The 19336-nt window shown below is 43.1% G+C and overlaps 1 protein-coding gene across 1 annotated transcript in view; it reads left to right on the top strand.

Moving 5' to 3' along the window:
- The first annotated feature begins 5546 nt into the window (after positions 1 to 5546).
- Positions 5547 to 19336, top strand: part of HADH (hydroxyacyl-CoA dehydrogenase) — a 32160-nt gene continuing 18370 nt past the window's right edge. The window contains exons 1-3 of the mRNA XM_019534131.1: positions 5547 to 5711; positions 9848 to 9976; positions 11312 to 11469. Of these exons, the coding sequence (XP_019389676.1) occupies positions 5562 to 5711; positions 9848 to 9976; positions 11312 to 11469 (437 nt within the window). The 5' untranslated portion in view covers positions 5547 to 5561. The remainder of the gene's footprint in view (positions 5712 to 9847; positions 9977 to 11311; positions 11470 to 19336) is intronic.

Genomic DNA, 19336 nt, shown 5'->3' with positions numbered 1-19336 from the left:
TTTTCTGTAATTTATACATAATAATACTGAAGCTTTTTATTGTTCTCAACGAGGTGTAGCAGTGTACTTGATACTTTGATATGTGGATGTTGCGTTCCACATATATTAACTCTGGAATGCAGTCTCCAGTTAACTCAGAAATATCAAGTAGTCTCAATATCAGTAGAGTTTTCCACATTGTTTTCAGTCAATACCAGGGGACTGTGGGTGGGGAGGGGACAGAAAGCAAAAGTGGGGATAGCCACAAAGAATACCCATCTGGTTAGCAGAGCTGGCAGCTCTGTAATTGTTTTGATAGTTATGCAACCATTCAGGAGGCATTCAACTGTTACAGTATCCCAGCTTAGTTCTGCCTGTCCTCTAAGTACTTTAAAATGCCTTGAAAGAGAATAGAGGAGGAGAGGAGGCAGCATGGACTGAAATGGAAAAGACCTGCAGAAGTGGGGAAGGACACTGGCTGGAGAGATTGTAGGAACTTCCCCTCCTGGGGGTGGTTTAGAAAATAAGAAATGAGTAGGGACCATGGGAGCGGGGGTACAGGCACTGTCATGGGGAATAACTCCTGCCTTAAGAGGCACATATCTTCCATGGTACAGAGGAAGGGAGTGGCAATTGCAGGATGTCCCTGGAAAGGAGGGAGGTGGGAGACAAGGTATAAGTTGTGAGGGCAGGGAGTTAAGACTTGCAGTACAAATGGTAACAAGAATCTGCTGGTGCATATAATGAGCTTATCTTACAGAAGCAACTGAGAATGCAGTGCCTTTGCAATCTAGCATTTGCAGTTTATCTTCATAACTTGACATTAGACTCCTCCCTGTATACTTGTGGGGTGTTTCTACCTGGTTTCAGGCATTGAGAAAGATAAAGCTGAAAAAACTTTAACTTGGTATGGACAGACGAACAGATTACAAGTTAAAAAGAGAGAGTTGGGGGAAGTGACTTGATGTCAGCTGTTCTGCTGTAACTGTTCCAGGAATTTGTCTGTATTATAGCAATGATCCTTGTACGTTTGATTTATTTGTGTCCTAATCATAGTTTAAGAACTTTGTGCTTGCTTACCGTGTAAGCAGAACAGAAAAATTGTCCCTGCCTCAAAAAACGTATAATCCAAGTGCAGATTTTTTTTTTAAATGTAATTCAGAAAATGAATAGAAAGTATATGTTGAGATATATGTGGCTAAGTACAGACATTTGGGGAGGCTAAATTGGGTTCAAAATGGCTGCCCCTTTTAAACTTAGTTCATCCTTGTGCTGACCTTACACGTACAGACCCAATCTCAGCAGTGTTGCCAAGTCCACTTATAAGTGGAATTGGGCTTTTTTTTTTTTAAAGTCACTTGAATGTTTTGAGAGTTGAGGGTTGATAACCACCTCCACTCTCCTATTTGAGATGGGTTGGGTTTGTTTTGGCTTTGTTTTTAAAGGCAATGACACTTTTTTTTTTTCTCGCAAGTCTCAGCGACACTGGGTCTCAGTGACACAGTCAGTCTAAACCTGTAACTGTACAGACGTTCCATGCACACATACTGGTCTAAAAATTGCAGAACCCAGTTTAAGATCAACTGAGATCTATGTAGTATCAAACTTTATTCCATTTAGGTCAAACTGGTGCATGGAACTCCTATATGCTTATCCTGTGCAACCCCGAGGTTTGGAAACCCCAGCCACTGGCTTCAGCCTTGGTGCTGTTCTTTTTCACTACTGCCCTACAGCCAGTCATCTCAACCCCCACCCCACAAGGTACCCCCGCTTTTATCAGCACTTGAACACTGCCGGAGCTGAGCAAGTAAGTCCTGGTGGGGGAAGAGGCATGGGATGGGGGTATAGGTTTGCTGGGGGGCGACCCCTCCCACCCATGGGTTGTGCTTGCCCACACCCCTCACACTGCCCCTGCCCACCCCACCCATGGGTCATACCTGCCCTTCATCCCTTGGCAGACTGGACAAGCCACCTGCTAGCCCACCCATCCTGACTTCCCTGATATTGGGCAACCATTTTGAATTTGTTTAACTTCCTTGTAATGCCCCCAAATGTCTGTACTTAGTCTGCAGGTGTAAGACATGTTTAGCTGGTAGCATTTTGGAAAAATTAGAAAAGAGAGATGACCCCCGCATGGATAAGAATTAAAATGTGAAAACAGTTTCATAGATTCATAGAGTCTGAAGGGACCTCAGTGGTTCATCTGGTCTGACCCCCTGCCCCAACAGAAAAGAGTCACCAACCCTGGGGTCGTGTGATCCCAGCCAGGTGCCTGTCCAATCTCTTCTTGAAGACCCCCAAGGATGGGGTGAGCACCTCCTCCCTTGGGACCCCATTCCAGATTCTGGCAACCCTGACCATGAAGAATTTTTTCCTAATGTCCAGCCTGAATCTTCTCTCTTAAGGCCCTTGTTCCTTGTCATTCTAGGGCCTGCCATGATCACCCATGTGGTAGGCAGAAACTCTACCACACAAGTCACAGCAATTCTCTTTTCTCCTGCTTGATTGTGTTGTGAGCTCAGGAGAAGCTGATATTCTCTTGAGTTATTTTTAGGGAGCTCTAATTCTTACATTGGAAGTGTGAGGAAAAATTAGGTATTTGAAGTCTTTTGTTTTGGGCAGTCGAGCTCTGTACAAGCATTTTATTCCTACTTGCACACAATGAGCAATAATAATCTGAATTTTTGTTCAGGTAAAGCTTGTTTTCACTTGTTACTGGCACTCCTGAATAATCTTCAGTCAGAAAATGTTAAGCAAGGAACAGGATTTTCTTACATTTATCTATCTAGCATACAGCGCAAATAACATTTGAGTGTGTTGATGTTTAATTTCCCAAGTGAAACAAATGGTTTAATGCTTATTCATAAATAACCCAGGTGGAACAGAAGAATCAGATACCTGAAGGCAAATTTAAAAAAATCCAGAATAAATTCTATTAAGAACAAAAAGTTGAGAAATCAAACTTTGTTCCTTTTTATCTATTTGTATTTCTCTACTGAACTGCAGTAACATGAGCAGATAGCTAAGTCTTCTGAACCCAACAGATAGCTTGGTAATGCTTGTCACTTGCAAGAAAAATAGCTAATCTTGTTCATGGGTACAAAATGAGGTAAAAGACAAAATGTATACCCTACTTTCATGTATATCTCAAGCCTTACAACAGTATACTCTCTGTGTAAAGACTTTACACTCAATTTAACATCATGCACATGTTTAACAGTGAACATGCAAAAGGTTTGTTTCCTGAACCTGAAGTGAGAACTCTCAGCTGCAAGTGAAGTCAGCTGGCATTGATGGAATTCAGCACCTGATAGTATTCAGCCTTTTATAGTAACTGATCACCTGGTAAGTAAAGGAGGCTTTTTCTTTCTTGCATGTTAGAACCAGCTAACTGGAAACCTAACTTCATAGAAATCATAGAAAATTAGGATTGGAAGGGACCTCAGGAATTCACTTAGTCCAACCCCCTGCTCAAAGCAGGACCATCCCCAACTAGATCATCACAGCCAAGGCTCTTAGTCGGGTCTTTAAAAACACCAGCACCACTCTGGGTAACCTGTTCCAATGTTTTACTACCCTCCTAGTGAGAAAATTCTTCCTAATATCTAACCTAAGTTTCCCTTGCTGCAACTTGAGATTTGTTGCTCTTAGCTATTTTATAATCAGTATTGATTGTGGAGCTGAAAATAAGTGGGTCATCAGTATTTAAAGAATAATTGGCTTGATCCTTCCTAAACTGTATTATTGGGTGTTTCTTAAAGTCTGGGTCACATGCTCCAGTAAGGTTACTGGACCAAGGGCAGGTCTCAAAATGCATTCTTTTATCCAACAGTTCTGTCATTTGTCACCACTGAGAACAGTGTAGCTCTATCCTCTTTCAGGTGGTTGAAGGCTGCTATTAAATCCCCTGTTTTCTCCAGCCTTAAGCCCAATTCCCTTAGCCTCTCCTTATAAGTCATGTCCCCAGTCCCCTCACCATTTTTGTTGTTCTCTGCTGGACTCTCCAATTTGTCCATATCCTTTCTGTAGTGGGGGGCCCAAAACTGACCACTTCTGATCATTTTTAGATCTGGCTTTGAAAGGCATGGCTGAAATCAGAAGCAGCAGTTGTTGAGATGCAAGCTTTACATCCAGCAAAAATTAAGGGAATGGAGGGACCTTTCTTGTCACTTTGGCTACTCCTGTATCAAGTCCACTGCGGGCAAATCTTCTGCAATGCTGAAGATGCACTTAAAACATACAAGATATTATTGGAGTGCTTTGGCATTTCTATTTCAACAGCTCATGGAACCAGAGGTAGTGAATATGTGAATCAAGCCATCCCTTTCACTTGATAGGAGAAAAATGGGAAAGAATTAAAGGGAAGCAGCTCTAATTTTTCCCTTGCTGCTGTGGCAGTGAAGGAAGCTTTGGCTCGTGACACTTAAATTTACCATGATGATTCATGGACTCCAGCAGGGGCTAGGTCGTGTGGCTACTGAGGAAACAAACACAGGGCCCTGCTACACATCCAGTTTGAAGCCAGATAGATAGAAACCAGCTGGCGAGTAGTCTCACATTTCTGAGCACTCATTTCATAGCTTGCTGGGTTTTCGGTTGTCGCCATGTTGATCTAAGTACATAGGTAAGCAGGGTTCTTTGGATAGATGTGATGTCTTTTCTTAGACCAACTAAATCAACTTCCAAATACTTGAAAACTGCTATCATGTCCCCTTTGCCCCATCACCTTTTCTGCAGATTAAACATGCTTCATTTCTTCAACCTTTCGTGAAACAGCTTGTTTTATCACCCCTTTTACAGGCAGAGATGCGAGATCTTTTATTACACCAACTGCATAGCTGGAAAAAAGTTATTGGGAAGCTTTCGGGTGCACTCGGCCTTCTTCAGGCACAGGGAGTCATAGCTTGGCTGGAGAGTCGCTTTCATCTCATGACAATGACGGAGTGCTTGGGGCTGGTTTGCGCTGACGGTGTGATTCACCAGCCAAACGCTGCACGTATGTGACATGTAGCAGGGTGGCACGGTGCTTTGCCACCTTTCTGAGATGCAAGGCACCCCTTGGATGCCCTTAGTTGTTGCACTTTTTTGTGGCGTTTGAATCGCACTTTGACTCTTGGATCTGCAAAAAGTAATTGGGGCTGGCCAAATACAATTGAAGTCCACCCTCCCCCAGTTTATGATTTTTAAATCTTACAGGGAGGCTTTCGTCTCTTCCGAGGGGGCTTCCTGGGCCTACGGGAAAACACCGGCGGGTGTTTGAGGTGCTGAAACCCCGGAGGCAGACCGCAAGGGCGGGGTCCTGCTGGAAACCCCCTCTCTGTGGGCACCCTTGAGAGGAGCAAGGCGCGCCTCACGGGCTGGGCCGAGCACCACGGCGCGGGGGGGGGGTTAGAGCCGGGTCGTTAGCGGCGGCCGAGGGGCTCCCCAGGGTCCGCACGGAGGTCCGGCTGAGGGGAGGAAGGGGTGGGCCCGGCCGCCTCCCGCCAAGAGGCGGCGGTAGCCCGGCCCGTGCTGGCGGTCCCGCCCAACCGCCCAGCGTGACGCTCCCCGGGGCGGTGCTCGGTGCCGCCACCCGGGCCGCCATGGCCTTCGCCACCCGTCGCTTCGTGCGCGCCGCCTCCTCCGCCTCCTCCTCGGCCGCCGCCGCCGCCGCCACGGCCGCCGCCAAGAAGCTGCTGGTGAAGCATGTCACCGTCATCGGCGGCGGCCTCATGGGCGCCGGCATCGCCCAGGTGAGCGCCGCCGCCGGCCCCGCGGGGCTCGTGTGCACGCTTGGGATCCGTAGCGACCCCCCGTTGCACTTCATACGGGCAGCCGTGGGGCTGGGGTCCGGCCCGCCGGGGCGGCCCGGCCCTCCGCGAGGTCGGGCTGCAGGGGACGAGCTCTGGCTGCTTCCCTCCTCTGCCCGAGCACCTCAGCCCAGGCTTGTCCCTGCCTGTCCCTCCCCTGTCCTGTCCGTGCCCCCCCCCCCGCAGCCCCTCTGGAAGGAGGTTGGCACCATCATGGCTCTGAAACGGGGTGGCCAACACTAGGAGACATGCTCTGGACTGGGAAAAAAATGTCAAGCACTGTTGCATCAGTCACCTTGAAGTTGAAGCAGTGAACACACATTAGGGTTTAGATTCGGGCGGGGTTTGGATAGGGAGGATCTGGAGGTGCCTTCCAGCCTGGCATGTCCTGTATGCAAACCCAGGGGCTGCTTGAGTACAGGAGACCCGGGGCTGGAAGGCACCTCCAGGAGCCTCTGCATTCAGTGGATATTTTGGATATTTTCTCTGTACAAACCCTTGGACACTGGAATTGCAGTGCATCGGAACCAGTTGGAAACCGAGTTCACTGGAGCGTGATAATTCCCACGCTGCAGCAGCCACCGCATCTCATGTATCAGCGTCCCTGCACTTCAAAATAGCAGTGGGGCACTTAGACTAGAGCCCGTTGAATAAGCTTTAGTTCAAGCGCCCTGTCACAATTTTGAATCGTCTGGATGTCGATGGGTGCTGTAGTTGGAGCTGCTCTCATTAAGGCACCCCTGCACTCCTGGGGCACATATGAAAAGGCCCTGTGATTCTGTGAAACCAGCTCTTCCTTTTGCAGCACGGCCTTGCCCTCAGATGCAGGTTGCTCAGCTTTTGATTTGTTCTACTTTGCCATCCCAGGCTCTAGCTGACATTGTCACATAGGTCAGTGACTGCTGACCATCTGGGATCAGTGGATGGCTGTCAGCTTTAAGAATTCCTTGTGGGCCACCATGCACCCTTACAATCAAGTCTTTCATGGGGAAGAGTGACCACAGACCAGCTATAAATCACTTCCAATATCTTCATGGGTAGCAATTTGGGAGTGGATGCGAGTCATGTAGCCAAAGGGCTAGCTAAGCATTGGGGTGCAGTGGCGGTGTGTCCCAAAAGAGACGCCTGTGGGCTCAGCCTGCCCACCTGTTCCAACTTCACCTTCTACACCTGGAAATCTGCTGGAGTACGTCTCCTGTAACCATTGCTAGGACCTTAGTCTTCCATGGCCGGGAATGCGCCTAGTAGGCATGACCCCAGAGCAGGCCTACCCACTTCTTTCAGGTTTGAAGCACATAGGAGCAGATGGATGCAGCATCTGTGTTTGGGCCCCTGCTACCACAGTGCAGACAGGCATACTTGCCTTCTACAGCTAGGAGTTATGCTTAGAGTGAAGGCATTAAAAAGTCTATCAGAATTTTCCTTGGCGATCAGATAGACGTATGCCTACAATATTCGTAAAGCAGAACTAATGCCAGTTATTTATGCAGAGGCATGGTTGAACTTCCAGTGGGGAGAGGGAAGAGGAGGGAGAATGCTTGTGCCTTTGCATTTCTCTCAGCAAATTAATTCAATAGGTTCAGCCTTGCAACATAAGATATTCCCTTAGAAGTCTCTCTGAGGTGAAGGACCTTCTCTGTGCAGCTCTGGGCCTCCCTTTGGGCTCATTCCTGTGGGACTCTGAGCAACACCTGGTGATCCTAAGTGTCTTCAGTTCACACTGAGGGTGTTGATAGTTGAATGTGTTACAGGATTGATTCCTAAGCCAGTTTTTCCACTCTGTGCACATATTTGATATTTTTGACCGTATTTTTCAGCTGCCATGTGTTTGCTTGTTTAATAGCTTCTTCCACCTCTACTGTAACTGGGTCTGTTGGTACTCCTCTCACTCTTGGATAATCTCTTGGATAATCTTGGCAGCTCTTGGATAATCTTGGCAGGAGCCTCTTGTTATCGATTTTATATGGTATCTAGCACAGAGGGTCTATGAGCCTTAAGGGCCTCTGCCTCCTGTTCATTTTATTGGGGTTTTTTTTTTTTTACATTTTGTTTTTACCTTAGATTATAATAGAAATGTGCAGAATTAAATGGACAATGTCACAGATTCTCTCACAGATTCACAAAGTTCAGGTTCTCTGAGAGCAGAATTAACCAGACAATGTCATAAATATTTAGATCTTCCAAACTCTTTTCTCAAGTGTAACAGGGGTCTCTGGATTTACAGGTACCAAGTGCTCCAATATTTGGCTGTGTTTAAAAACCCATATGGAATTCACTCTGAATGAAGCCATGTGAAAGAAAAGAAGTGAAAGCGTGTTTATCTTGATGTTGATATTTCCCTTATTATATTCCTCATCTTCCTTCTGTTTGTGCCCCACTCTTCCCATTTGAGTACAAATGTAATATTTTTATTAGCTCTGATTTGGAATCAGCTTCAGTTAAAAATACTGGTCTGTTTCTAAAAATCCTGCCCACTGCCCAGGTACTAAAACTTACTTTCCCTCCAGTTTTTATTTTTGTTTTTGCTTTTTTCGGGGGTGGGGGGCAGGGGTTGGCAGTCACATTTTTCAGGATTTTTAAAATATTCTTGCCTGTAGTCATGTGACGTACAAGCAAGGGAAACTGACTGCCTATTCAAAGAAAACTGACTATACGAAGTAGTGTTATGCACAGTACAGAAAATGAAAAAAACAACCCTGTATATTTTCTTTAATTATTGCTTTTATGGTAATATTGGCCTCGAGTCTGAGAATAAGCTTCTGTGCTGTATGCTGAAGTCCCTAGAGCTTTGCATAGAAATAGAGAGATCATTGCAGAGTGGGGGACAGAGGAATTGCTAATCATAACACGAAGTAAAAGATATTCAGATGGAATTGATTTCTCATTTTAATTCGAGCAGTGTCCTACTGTATATTTGTGTTTGAAATTTAAATGGCCTTTGGTGTGTATTTATTACTGAGGAGTACAGAGTTTTGGTTTTTCCTGTTGAGGTCCCACACATTGCCTGAAAAAGAGGATACTTAAGATGAGTGTGTCAAAGATACGGAGCTCCTCCATCTGACTTGCTGGACCCCCCAGTAAGCCTTGTAGTTTGGGAGCCTGAGCAGTGGTGAATGAGGTATGCTGCAGAATCCTGGCCCTCGGCAGCAGGGGTGCAAGTGTCTCCATGTGGCCTCTGGCCTCCTAATAACCAGTTCCCCATGTTATCCTTTATGAGTGCTCCCTTTATCCTGTAAGAGTGCTCTCTCACAGGTACGGTTTTCTCCACTCTTCTTCTGGAATCTCTTGCAGAAGGAAGACATGCATTTTGTCAGCTCTTAGTTGTGAAGTTGTTCATTTATAACTTCTCAGTTTCCTGACACTGAAACTTCTAGAGAAACCTTCAAGGCCTGGCTTAATAAGATCATTAATGTGGAGCTTTGGGAACATCTGAAACATAAAGTAATTGAAGCTAGAGAGAAAACCAAGTCCTCTGTGAATTGTGTTACGTTCTACTGGCAAGTCTAGTTTTCTGTTAACAGCTGCTTGTCAGGAGAAACGGGCGTGGTGCTGGGCAAGGGACTTGGTGCCAGGGATCCAAGATCTCACATGGGAAGGGCTATATAAAATGTCCTTGGTTCCTTGTGCAGACTGTACCCTTTGGTGTTTACAACCCCAGAGTTAGCTCAAAGCCAAAGGAACCATGAACTGGAAAATGATAAAATCAACAGGCAGGAACTAGGAAACTAACAACAGAGAATCAGAGACTTAAGGCTAGAAGGGCATCTGTCCTGTTGAGTATCATGCTAGACACTGAAAGGGCTGCTTCTTCTAAGCAGGCAGTCCAACCCATGTAGGTAACTAGGGCCAGTTGTAAATAGTTAGGCCATTGACAGGTAACCCAAGGTAGCTGGGGCCTCGATTCCTGACACCGCCTCTGGGTGTTAAGCAGTAAGGAATTGATGCTGCATGGGTCCAGCACTGCATTTTTTGTATTTTTGTTTTTAGTATTCTCATAAAATACCGTTTTTACAAGTACTGTGTTACGAGGCTAACCTTTGCTAACTTTAATAATCTTGATGGCTACTTTTTTTTTATAGGTCGCTGCAGCAGCTGGTCACACGGTGGTCTTAGTGGACCAGACAGATGAAATTCTGAAAAATTCAAAGAAAGGAATTGAGGAGAGTTTGAAAAAAGTAGCAAAGAAGAAGTTTGCAGACAAACCTGAGGTGACATTTTGGTATTTATAACCACTGAGCCAGCTTCATTGACTTTGATAAAAATTCTGCTTTAGTAGTTTTAATGGTTGACAGCACTATATTTATTCAAATCCAAGATGACTTTTGAATTTAAGAAAACCTGCCAATAGCTAGATTCCATACATGGAAAACTTACAATTTTGTAATAATTTTCCATGTATAGAATCTAATTATTTACGGGTTGTCTAAAATTCTTCCCCCTCCCCCGTCCCACTGCTACAGCAGGAAAGCAGTGGCAAAGGAGCAGTGGTAGAGGTCAAGCAGCCTGACCCCTGCTGTCTGTCCCCTTCCTCCAACCCCTATTTGTCCCCCCTGCCACATGCCCCCACGACATGTCTGCCTTTCCTGCAGCCTCTCTTCCCCTGCTTGAACCCTGACACCGTGGTAGTGGAAACAGCTCTGGTGTCCTGGGGTTGGAACTGCTGCTGTTGCAGCCACGAGGACATGGCCAGACCAGGACCAGAGCTGCTATGTATTCTATGCCTCAGGCTGGAATGGGCCTTGAGCTGTAACTGATGGTAAGTGATGGGGGGCAGAAGCTGTGGGGTGCATGTGGGGCAGACTACTGCAACTCTGCCTCTGACCCCAAGCCTGGTATAGTTTCAGCCATAGACACGCTGCAGGATCTCAGAATGGAGTATATAAGGATCTCTTTTCCGTTGTGCTGGGTCTCCATTCTCCCTTGTTTAAGCCTTGCCTTTATATTTGATCTTTGTCCTCATAAAGTATGTCAGTGATTAACAGCTTTGACAGTCAGATGAGAGAGGGAGAGATTAATTTTTCCTCATTCCCAGAAGACCTCCAGTACAGTGGCTTTTCCTTATAAGACATTTAATTTTCTGAGGTGTCCATGAAGTTCTGTGAATGATAACAGTGAGTTGTATAAATCAGCTTTATCTAGGTTCACAAGGAAGAACAGGAGAAGTTTTGGGTTTTTTTGATTAGAGCAGGTCAAGACCGTCCTGGGAAAGTACTCATCTGAGAAATGAATTGTTCTTTGGAATTCTCATTTTGAAGGTCGGAGTTGGCTTGGGAAGAAAATGGTCAATTTAAAGGAATTAACTAAAGGTTCTTTCTGTTTGGTTCTGAAATTTAACTTAACAGGGAAGTTTAACGTATCTGTGGAAGCAGAGTATTTGCATAGACTTTACATGTTTAACTGACCTGGAATACCGTAACTAGCGTGTCACTTAAGTTCAGAGCTCAATAAATAATTTTGTTTCGTTTTTGAAATATGGGAGGTTTCAGATAAAAACATATGAAGCATTATATACATGATTTAGTGACACCTTTGTAATTTTTCAGGCTGCCACTCAGTTCATTGAGAGTACCTTAAAGAACTTGACAGTGAGCACAGATCCAGTAGCCATTGTACACAGCACTGATCTTGTGATAGAGGCTATTGTGGAGAACCAGGAAGTGAAAAATGACCTCTTCAAGAGACTGGACAAGTTTGCTCCAGAGTATGTATATTTATGCACTCCTATAAAAAAAACTTAAATGGTGATAGAATCCAGTTAATTATCTGTTATGTTTTGAACCTTCTACATAGTATCTTGTTCTTTAAGTGGCTGTTAATTTTGTCATTTTCTCAGCATCTGCACTTAGAGGGAGCATTTGTTAGGCTGGATCTGGATCTAACTAGCATCTATCCCATGATAATAGAGTATTGGACGTGTCAGTTGCAGATGTTCAGACTTTGTAAGAAGTATTTGCCACCTTATTTGGGGGATTTCATTATATGTAGAACTAGAAATGGTTTTATGACAGATTCCATCTCTTCGCTGGGTTTTCAGTATGCTTTTCCAGGTAATTTTTTAGTTATTCTGATGATAAGGTTTTTTTACCAGGAAGAAATGTGAAGCATGGAGTTGTCTTTCCTTGTAACAGCAGCAGCTTCAGTTTTCTTTGAATTTGTGCATATATTGATTGTGCTGATAACTCAGATACTTCATTTTTAACATTCATTTACCATACAGTTCCAGAGATTCAGTTCTGCATTGTATCTGAGAGTTGCATTATTTCTCCATTGATTATTCACAAATAACGTTATTCTGATGAACTAAACAATCTTTGTTCACTGATTGACACCTGAGCCCCCCGCCCCCCATCTTTAAAATAGAAGTTGACTTCTGAAGGGAATAAAGAAGTAATTTTTCAGTCTGCGTTTGTGAGCAAAGATTAAAAAGATACTGATAAGCCAGTGAACCATCTAGAATGAATTATTTAACTAAAGTCCCACCCTCCTGCAGCTGCTCACACCAAAGAGGTTTAATCTTTACTGCTTTTATAGAAATGGAGATCTAAGGGTTCCTGTCCTAAGATAGAAATATTATCAATAACTTTTTCAAATGAATAAATAATTGAGAGGGCTGTGGGGAGAGAATCGTGACTGCAAGTCTAGGTTATGGCATGCTTTTCAGAAACTGCTGCACAATTTCACATCAGTAAATAATTAGCAAATTGTGGTGTCACATCTATACAGCCCATGTGCTTTTAGACAGATATCTGTCTTGGTGTTGGGGAGCAGTGGAATGCCAGCAATGATGTACCATTACCTTGTAGTCCTGTATTAAGATGGCTGAACTAGAAATATCTGTGTAAGCCAAAACCAAGTATTACAGTAGAACAGTAAAATAAAGTTCTGGTGCAAGTATGGGGAAGAGTAACACTGCTATTGTTGTGGAACAAGTTGTCCCAGATCTCAAGAGGAAGGTAGTTATTTAAATTGGGAAGAAATTGTATGGGGTGTCTCTGCCCTTAGTAAAAAAGATTTTCCCCTTCCTATCTTTTAGATATGGCTAATCATTAGTAATAAAGGCATAGGGGTGACTTTTTTTCTGTATCTTGCGAAGTTAGATGTGAAGTAGCTACTTTAGACTACTTCAAAAGGCAAAGGTCACTAAATGGCAAGTGTTTGGGGGAAAGGTATTCTCCAGGAAAAGGCTCCCCTTACAGACTAGCTTCTCCCTTTTAAAAGTCTCTATACAAGTTCTGATAGAACTTGAATCCATCTGGGTGGTTCACAACCCACTTAATTCGGGTTGCCGAATTAAGGATGAACCACTCAGCTCTTTGCTATGATTGCCACTTCAAGGGGCACCAGTCATCTGCAGCTCTTCAGCCATCCCATGCAGCCAGGAAAAGAAGTGATGCTTCTCAGAATTAAAGCTGCGATAATTAGCTGGAGCACCAAAGCGATCCTGTGCAGCTTTTCTGTATAGCCCTGATTACCTCACAACTTGTCCGATGTAAGGGGTAAGGAACCTCTCACCCTGCTTATTATCTGGGTTCTACTGAACTTAGTTCATGTATTTGGGGGAGGTATACCAGTATAATTACCCAGGCAAGAATTCTATTGTGAAGGACATTGGACATCTAGAATTAGAGAGTTGAGTCGTCTCAACCTAAAATGCATGTTTGATTTTCTTACACTGGTGTTGCTTGGGAAATGCACTGCTTTGTGATTTAAGAGGTTGGGGCACTCTGCAAAAAATTCTTATGCTAGCAGAGTATTTACCATTTAATTCTACTCTTGCCAACTGCTGTCATTTTTTGCATCATCATTGGTGGCTGAGTGATTTGTTTTTGAGCATATTAAATTTGTAATGTGCCTTACTGAGGTATAAGGCACCATGAGCTCTGACTTCTCATGTAGGAGAACATAAAGTGTAAGGCTGGAGTATTCTTACCTGAGTTGCAAACATACATCTGTAAATCTGTCAGCAGAAGTGGATTATTTGTATATTTCTAATAGCTACTACATTTTTCTGATAGGTCTTTTTTCATTGTATTGGGGGTGGGGAGTGAGGGAACCAAAGAAACTCCCCATCACAAACACACATACGCCTTCAAATGGCACAGAAGTCCAAAGGTGATGGTAGGAAATCAGGTTAATAAAATGTCTTTCACCTGCTGGCCAGTGTGATGGGGGTTGATATATTTATCAGTCTAGAATGGAGTGTTTTGCTTTTATTTGCCTCTTCCTCAAAGTCCAGCTTATTTGCATATGTGCATCTTGTAAATAGCTGCTGTTATGCTGGGATGTGTTTACAGTTGCCATTGATGGCTGAAACTGGCAGCTTTACTAACTAAATGTTAGACATTCTCTATAATGCCCCTTTTGTCCTTTTTGGCTTGCTCTGACTTTTGGTTTCAGTAGGGTTGTGCCTCTTAATGCAGAGAATATTCCTTGAAACTTTTGAAACTTGCATCCTGTCACTGGGGACGTACCTAGACTCCTGGTAGCTCCTGGCAAACTTTTAGTATCCCTCTTTGCCAGAGATAATGATTTTTTTTGTTGCATTTTGTTTTATTTCTGGGCCCCCTTTCTGTCCAGGCCCTGGGCAGCCACCCGATTCGCCCATGCCTGTGTCCGGCTCTGCCTGTCACCTCAAATGTCACTTCTTTAGATCCAGGTAGAGAAGTATCATGAAGCTTGAGTGAAAGGCCATATGAGCATGAGTATAGCCAGGAAGTAACAGAATATTCATCATTATAGGATCTCAACTGGCTAAGGATTAAAATCATGACTAATAACTAAAGATTGGATGCATGTAGGCATCCATTGTAGTGCCTAATTCAACTATAAAATAGGACAAGTTGCTTCTTAAACACAATTTGGAGAAATGTTTGGAGAAAAACTATTTTATAGCTGCCATCAACCGGGAAGAAATTTATTTGCTATCTATTGTGGTCAGGACTTCCTTGGAGTTCTGGCAAATAATTGACTTTTCAACTCTGAAAGGTCCATGCTCCAAAACTATTGGAGCTTCTGACAAAGTGTTAATCACTGACTTAACAGTTAACAGTTGCCTAGGCATCAGTGATCACCATGTGGTTAGTTTAGCTTATGCAAACAGAGCATAGCACTGATTAGTGACAAACATTTTGGAGCTTTTAAAAGAGGCTGCCTTTCCAAAGCTGGTATAAGAGACAGTGAAGTTTAAATTTAAGGTGTGAATTAAAAAAAAAACAACCCACCCAAACAAACCTTTGGAATTGTTCAAGGTTGTCCTTGCCTGGCAGTTCTAAAAATAAGTTTGACAAACATTTGTGTAAGATGGATTAGATAATGATGATCCTGCCAGGAGCAGGGTCTTGGACTAGGGCTGCTGACAAACATTCAGTGAAAGGTGTGATGGGATCTGATGCATGCTTCCTGCAGTTGTGCTTTCTGCCATACCATGTGTGCATGGCAGGAAGCACGGTTGTGGGATCGGGGATTAGATCCTGATTGTGCTGTCCTGAGCTCCCCCTGTACTGGTGAGTAGCAAGGTATTTGCATATTTTGTGCAATAACTTTGGCTTATTCCTTGTTTTATCATCCCATTAATAGAATGAACATGTGGCTGAGTCATTATTTAAGATGTGATTAACCAGTCAGAGGCCTAGGTGGCCTCTGTAGGTCCCTAATAGTGCTATTTTTCTTTGATTTCTACAGAATGGTCCAAAAACAGGATTCTGTAGACAGGAAAAATTAGGCTGGGCAAGAAATGGAGATGTGGAAGTGAGCTTAAATGCATATTAATTTTATTAATTCCACTGACATCTCTGAATGGACAGGCACTTGAATTTACTTCTGTTCTCATTCTTTTTATATTCTAATATAATAAAAGTCTTAGTACTTCCATCTGACTGTCCGTAACACTGGGAGCCAACTATACACCCACCCTAGACAGGGCAGGTGGCAATTGGCTGCATGGGTCATTGGCATTTTATTGATTTCACTGCATCTCTAAATGGTTACTTACACTATTTTTGTATAAAGTAGTGTAAGTACTATTTTATGTACATATAAAGGATGAGAAAAGGAGAAGTAAATTGAACTGAGTATAAAAAATACCAAGTGACTATTCAGAGATGCTAGTGGAATCAGTAAAATGTCAATGACCCAAGTAGTGAGTTGAAAAAATTCTTATAAATATGCTAGAAACAAAAGTCCTGAGAGGTCAGGTGATGATTGTAGGGTAAAATTGTAATTTGTGGTATGGAAGGAAGAAAAAGTGTCCATTAACTATTTCTTTTCAATATTTGCAGTGAAGCAGGAAGGCCTATTCCATCACATATGCTGATGTGGATGGAACGGAGAGAATATGACATTACCCTTAAGGATGATACAAGACAGTATCTACAAAAAATTAAACATCTAAATCAATAGGCTCAGATATTATGCATGTAAGAACCTAAATAAAGAAGCTAAAGAGATTTCTGAACCATTACAACTGATTTAAAATACATTTGGGAGATGAGGTAAATTCCAAAGAACTGGAGTAGTGCTGATGAAGTTCCAGTGTTTAGAAAAGTTAAAAGGGACCACTAGCTCTTATAGAAGGGTTACCCAAAGTTTGTCCTGGGAAAAATGATGGAATAGTTTATTTGCTATTTCAGTAGCAGGTTTAGAGGCTAAAACATAATTAATGCCGGTCATTATGGTTTTATAAAAGGTAGGACTTGTCAGAGAAACCTTCTGTCTTTATTTTAACATGATTACAGTTCAGGCTGGTAAAAGTAGTTTTGTTGCTATGGAATACTTGGACTTCTCTAAGGGGAGATTTCTTACAGATTAAAAGTGAGAGTCACACAACTTTTTTTTAATCTGTCAGATGTTCAGCTGAGTTATCTCACAGTAAAAATAGCAAAACAGCCATAAAGCTGTTGTGCATTTAATGTAGAACATCTTTGTGGCTGGTTTGCATCATGTTTTTAATTCTGAACAGGTGGCATGTTAAAGTTTCATTTTGCAGCCTCATTCTCAGCAGCCCACAGCCCAGCGCAGGACTATGGGCTGCTGAGATGTGTATTGGACCATGGGCAGCTGGCTATGGGGGAGCTCTCCCATGCTGTTACTGGCATGTGTGTTGTCAACAACACATGGGCTTTGCATTGGGGATGTCTGTGTGCCGTTTCAAGGTGTACAGTGCAGGCAGTTGTGGACTGGATAGTTCCCTGGTCCACAGCTGTCCACTGTGGACTTTTACTAGTGCACATGCAGCTGGGTGTCAGGTAGCTCCCCGACTTCCAGCTCCTCTCACCCAGGTGGATGGGTGCTGCCAGCTGCATGCCTGGTAGATGTACAGTTGGGGATCTTACAGTTTTTTCATGGATACCCAAAATAGTATGTTGTGCCATGCTCACATAGCATTGCTGGATATGTGATTTTTGGGATCCATGATAAAATTAGTCAGTCCCAATTGCAGGATAAATTTACCATCTGGATTGGGCCCAACCAGTGGTTTTTCCAGCTCTTTGGGCTGCTTACCCCTTTACCTACAAAATATTGCTGTTCGTACCCTCTAGACCTGACACCATCATCAACACAGCAACACCATTATTTGCTGTGCATTGAACAATCAGGAGCTCCACTGATACTGTTAATGTTTAGGTAGATAGCCCTTGGCAAAATACCACATACCCCAGTATGAAAACCACTGCTGTAAGGCATTGGACTTGATGCTATATAACACATTGCAAAAAAAAAAGCCACTTGCATTCAGGGAAATTAACAGGATATATATTAGATCAGTGACTTTTTTTTCAACAGCGTCCAAGGTAATTCACAAGATAAACCTAGAGATTTCAAATAGGAATCCATAGTGTCAAAGACATTGTGGCTCACTGCGGTCTTTCTGAGCTCTTTGCAAGAGAAGAATTGCTCTTTATATGTTGCCATAGTCAAAAAATGAGCGAAGGTAAAGAAATGGCATTTTCCAAGGAATTACTTGAGTCTAAAAATGTTGAGAACCAGTGTATTAGATGGATTCAAATCAGCTTACCAGCTGAACTCAAAATCTGTTTGTAAATGGAAAGCTGCATTTGTAATGGTATTCTCCAATACCTTGGTTTTGGTCCACACCATATAGTATTTTTATCAACTATCAAGCTAATAAACTCTTTAGAATGTAAGGTGCAGCTGAGACGGAGATTGGCAAATTGTGAATGTTGGAGTGATCTGAATTAACTGCTTAACTGGTCATGATCCAGTAAAATGCATTTTTGTATAGTTAAATGCAAGATAATACATTTGCAAGGGAAGTAGGCAGGTTATAGCTACAGGATGGGTGACAGTTATAAAACTTAGAAATGTGAACAAGGACCTGGGGTTAGTCACTGTAACAGAAATGGAAGTCACTCACTGTAGTACTATGGCAAATATGGACTAATGTGAACCTTCAATCTGTAAAAAGGAAAAAAGTCAGTAGAAATCCATCTTGCCACATCACAGAGCATTATAAAATGGCTACTGGGACACTGTGTACCAGACGGTTCCTGCTCTCCACCCTTCAAGGAAACTGTGGAAACAGTAGAGGGAGTTCAAAGGAGGGCGTTAAAAATGCTCCAAGAGGTAGCAAACAGATCTTACAACATGAAGATTTAAGGAGCTCAACTTACTGTATTCATTGAAGGTCGAGAGACAGTTGCTGTGTACAGGTACTTACATGTGGAAAAGATATCTGATAATGAGAACAAAGTGTTTCAGTCTGGTTGATAAATGCATAACAAGATAGTGGATGGTACTGGAGGTTAAAAGAGGTTGAAATGTCATCGCAGAGAGGGTGTTAAATATTGGAAAAGTTTAGCAGATGAGCTCCCCTTGCTTAGAAGCCTTAAACTGCATTAAAAAACTTTTTAAAGGATAGGCTTTAATTCAGCTTTTGGGAGAAATTTCATGGCATGTTTGAGGAGTGGGGCTGGATGATGGTCCCTTCTGGGTTTAGAACCCAAGTGTCCCTCAGTTCAGCTCTTGCTTCAAAAGAACAGGATTTTCTGCAAGGCACATCATCATGCACATCATTACACTTGTAGCCAACATTAGGGCAATTGGGCCTAATCAAGTAAGTTTTATGGCTTCAGTAAGGGTTTTTTTTCTTTTCCTGATGCCCAGTTGGCTAGTTTGTTTTTTTTCTGGGGGCATATGTGTTGTGGGGGATGGGCAGCTTTGTCTTTCTCCTGGAGTGTCAGATTAGCCATAGTTGGAGACTGGATAATAAGTAGGATAGAACAGTGCCAGGGGGTGGTACAGAAAATAATTGGTGTACTTTGGTCTCATACTTGGGTTTGTAATGATCACCCCAATGGGAGGAAGGAAAGAATTTTCTTCCAGATTGGGGGCAGCAAATCACCATTTTTTTCTTTTTGTAGTATGAGGTGTGTTCCGTTGTAGGGACCATCTGGCCATATCATGCTTAACCAGTTTCCTGCAGTAGCCGGGTCTTTATGTGCTAGAACTCCTTCACCATCCACCGTAAAGCTGGCAAGTCAGTCAGCAACACAGAAGTCCTTGACTTCAGAAAAGCCGACTTTGACAAGCTCAAGAGGCTAGTCGGTCAG

Source organism: Crocodylus porosus, unplaced genomic scaffold (genome assembly GCF_001723895.1).
Source record: "Crocodylus porosus isolate Cpor-Errol unplaced genomic scaffold, CroPor_comp1, whole genome shotgun sequence".
Lineage (NCBI taxonomy): Eukaryota > Metazoa > Chordata > Crocodylia > Crocodylidae > Crocodylus > Crocodylus porosus.
This window is presented reverse-complemented; position numbering and strand designations above follow the sequence as displayed.